The sequence below is a fragment of the Phoenix dactylifera genome, chromosome 3, assembly GCF_009389715.1.
Source record: "Phoenix dactylifera cultivar Barhee BC4 chromosome 3, palm_55x_up_171113_PBpolish2nd_filt_p, whole genome shotgun sequence".
Classification (NCBI taxonomy): domain Eukaryota; kingdom Viridiplantae; phylum Streptophyta; class Magnoliopsida; order Arecales; family Arecaceae; genus Phoenix; species Phoenix dactylifera.
Window position 1 is genome coordinate 11,120,164 of NC_052394.1, and position 2,300 is coordinate 11,122,463.

At 41.7% G+C, this 2,300-nt stretch overlaps 1 protein-coding gene across 1 annotated transcript; it reads right to left on the minus strand.

Moving 5' to 3' along the window:
- LOC103723233 (cuticle collagen 2-like) lies at nt 1-1,482 on the minus strand. Its single transcript, XM_008814086.4, has 2 exons — nt 798-1,482; nt 1-489 (listed from the first exon to the last, which is right to left on the minus strand). Exons 1-2 carry the CDS (start codon nt 1,061-1,063, stop codon nt 372-374), a joined length of 384 nt encoding a protein of 127 aa, XP_008812308.2. The 5' UTR covers nt 1,064-1,482; the 3' UTR covers nt 1-371.
- Nucleotides 1,483-2,300: the final 818 nt, after the last annotated feature.

Consider the following 2,300-nt stretch of genomic DNA (forward strand, 5'->3'; position numbering starts at 1 on the left):
TGCAAAAAAATGTAAGGAATTTATTTTTGACTCTTGTGCAAACTCAAACAAATAAAACTTGAACCATAAAGCATAACTTGCAGAACTACCAACAAATTAGGATGTCAAATGTTTTAACCTTCCCATATTGTTGTGAAAAAAACAAACACTTTCCGAATGGAAGGTTTGGAGTTTCTTTAATAATGTGACATTAGACAATCTCAATGGTAGTAGACACCACAGCAAGCATTCCAGGATGAGAAATACCAAACAAAAAAAAAAGGCAGCGACCCAAAAAGGAAAAAGAACACAGCATAGCTCTAAGAAGATCATTGTTCTCCATCTAATTATTGTTTGTATGTGATCCCCCTTCCATCTTGTCGACTGCTTATTCAAAAGGGCGGTCCAGGTGGTCCAGGGCCCCCGGGGGGCCCGGGGGGGCCTGGAGGCCCACCAAAGAACGGCCCACAGCACTCTTGCAGCAAGCAACAACAGCAAAGGAAGTAAAAGCTGCCAAAAAGACAAAAGTAACAAAACAAATTAGCAGCAGAGAGATTTCAGAAACAAGAGTCCATAAAAATAACATTATGATATGAAATAGATCTACACCACTGGCTGAGTCATTTCTTAAATGACAATCACATAAACCATTCTTGACATGAAAAGTTGCGAGGCAAGTATTTTTTTCCGAAATGTTAAGAGGAGAATGACAAAGACTAAAGAAACATAAAGAACGCAAAGCGATTACTTCCCTGAATGACCTTGCATCAACAAGTCCTACATCAAAGTATACTACCTAAGGTTATAGCACAACTCACCATGAGCCTAAGAAACCACCAAAGCCTCCTCCAGGTCCCCAGAAGCCTCCTCCAGGTCCCCAGAAGCCTCCTCCAGGTCCAGGGCCAGGTCCCCAGAAAGGTCCTCCAGGTCCAGGGCCTCCAGGGCCCGGACCCCAACCTGGAGGACCCCCAGGCAGAGGAAGCCAGCCAGGACCAGGGCCACCAGGTCCGCCTGGACCGCCAGGAGGTCCGCCAGGTCCGCCTGGTCCGCCAGGAGGTCCGCCTGGTCCACCAGGTCCCATCATGATCTCCTACCACAACAAACCACAAAGAAAGAAGGCAAACAAGGAGCAAAGACAATGGAATTGTTATACTGCAGTTAAGGCTGCACTGAGAGAACTTATAAAGCCAAGGATACAAGCAGGACAGCATACAAAAGCCTACCATTCTACACCAACCAAGTCCCAACTGCTGATCTCCAACTACTCTTCAACAAGGTTCATATCATTGGTTGGTAACATGATGGAAACAAGTACGTAACAGTAGAATTGCGGAAATAGATGTCGATCAGACCAGAATTAATGTGGTTCAAACTTAAAGATACCACCACCAAACAAGTTGGAACCACCCACTACTGTCACAACAAGAAGTCTAAAATCTCAATTTCTTTCTATTCTGCTTTATTATTGCAATTGACCTTCATACCTAACTCCAATGCATATACAAGTGCTCTCAGTTTTCTTTTGCTTTATTAAGGTTATAATTAACTATAAAGCAATTGTAATAAACTACCAGTCGAACCATCTAGGACTTCATAGAATAAAAGTTGTAGTCGAAGCCAACATCTCGAGAACCCAACAGCAGAAGACGACAGAACAAAAAGCCCTAGATGCTTCACTCTTCAAACTTTACATCATCAGTCTTCAAACTTTATTATTATTATTATTATTATTATTATTATTATTATTATTATTATTATTTTGGTTTGGAAGTGATCGAAACATTTAATAAGGTGTGTCAAAGCTCAATGGTGCCACGTGCAGGTGGAGAGATGCCATATAATTATTGACTCAGATCAGGCATATGAACATTCTTATGTTGTAGAACAAGCTGAAAATTATATACTATCAACTTTCAGCTTAAAAGATTCAGCATCGTCCATAAAACTCTCGCCTAAGGTCAGTGGATGGTAGCAAGTCTTTTCCACCTTCCATACAGTGCAAGAAGACATCCAGTCTGGATTAGCCTGGCGTCATCTTATCCTTCCATTATGTTGAGTTTTACAAGAATAGATCACAACTGAAAAACTTTTACATTATCCTATCATCAGCTGATGAAAATTCCATTATTGATACCGGTTTGGATTTTTTGCCACCTCGTAAAGCTCATAAAATAATTCAGTGCGGCAACAGGCTGCTCGTATCATCAGATGATATGGAGGATTTGGCTTTTCGATCCATGCTACTACTACTACAGCTGCAACCCTGCCACTAAAGAATGGGCTGCCATCCTTTCATCAACTACAGGACCTGAGCTTCTAGC

Bases quoted from the DNA above. Each gene is read 5' to 3' on its own strand.
- LOC103723233 (XM_008814086.4), bottom strand. From the start codon at position 1,063: ATGATGGGACCTGGTGGACCAGGCGGACCTCCTGGCGGACCAGGCGGA. The intron at 490-797 runs GTGAGTTGTGCT...TCTTTTTGGCAG, and splicing joins GGTGGTTTCTTAGGCTCATG to CTTTTACTTCCTTTGCTGTT.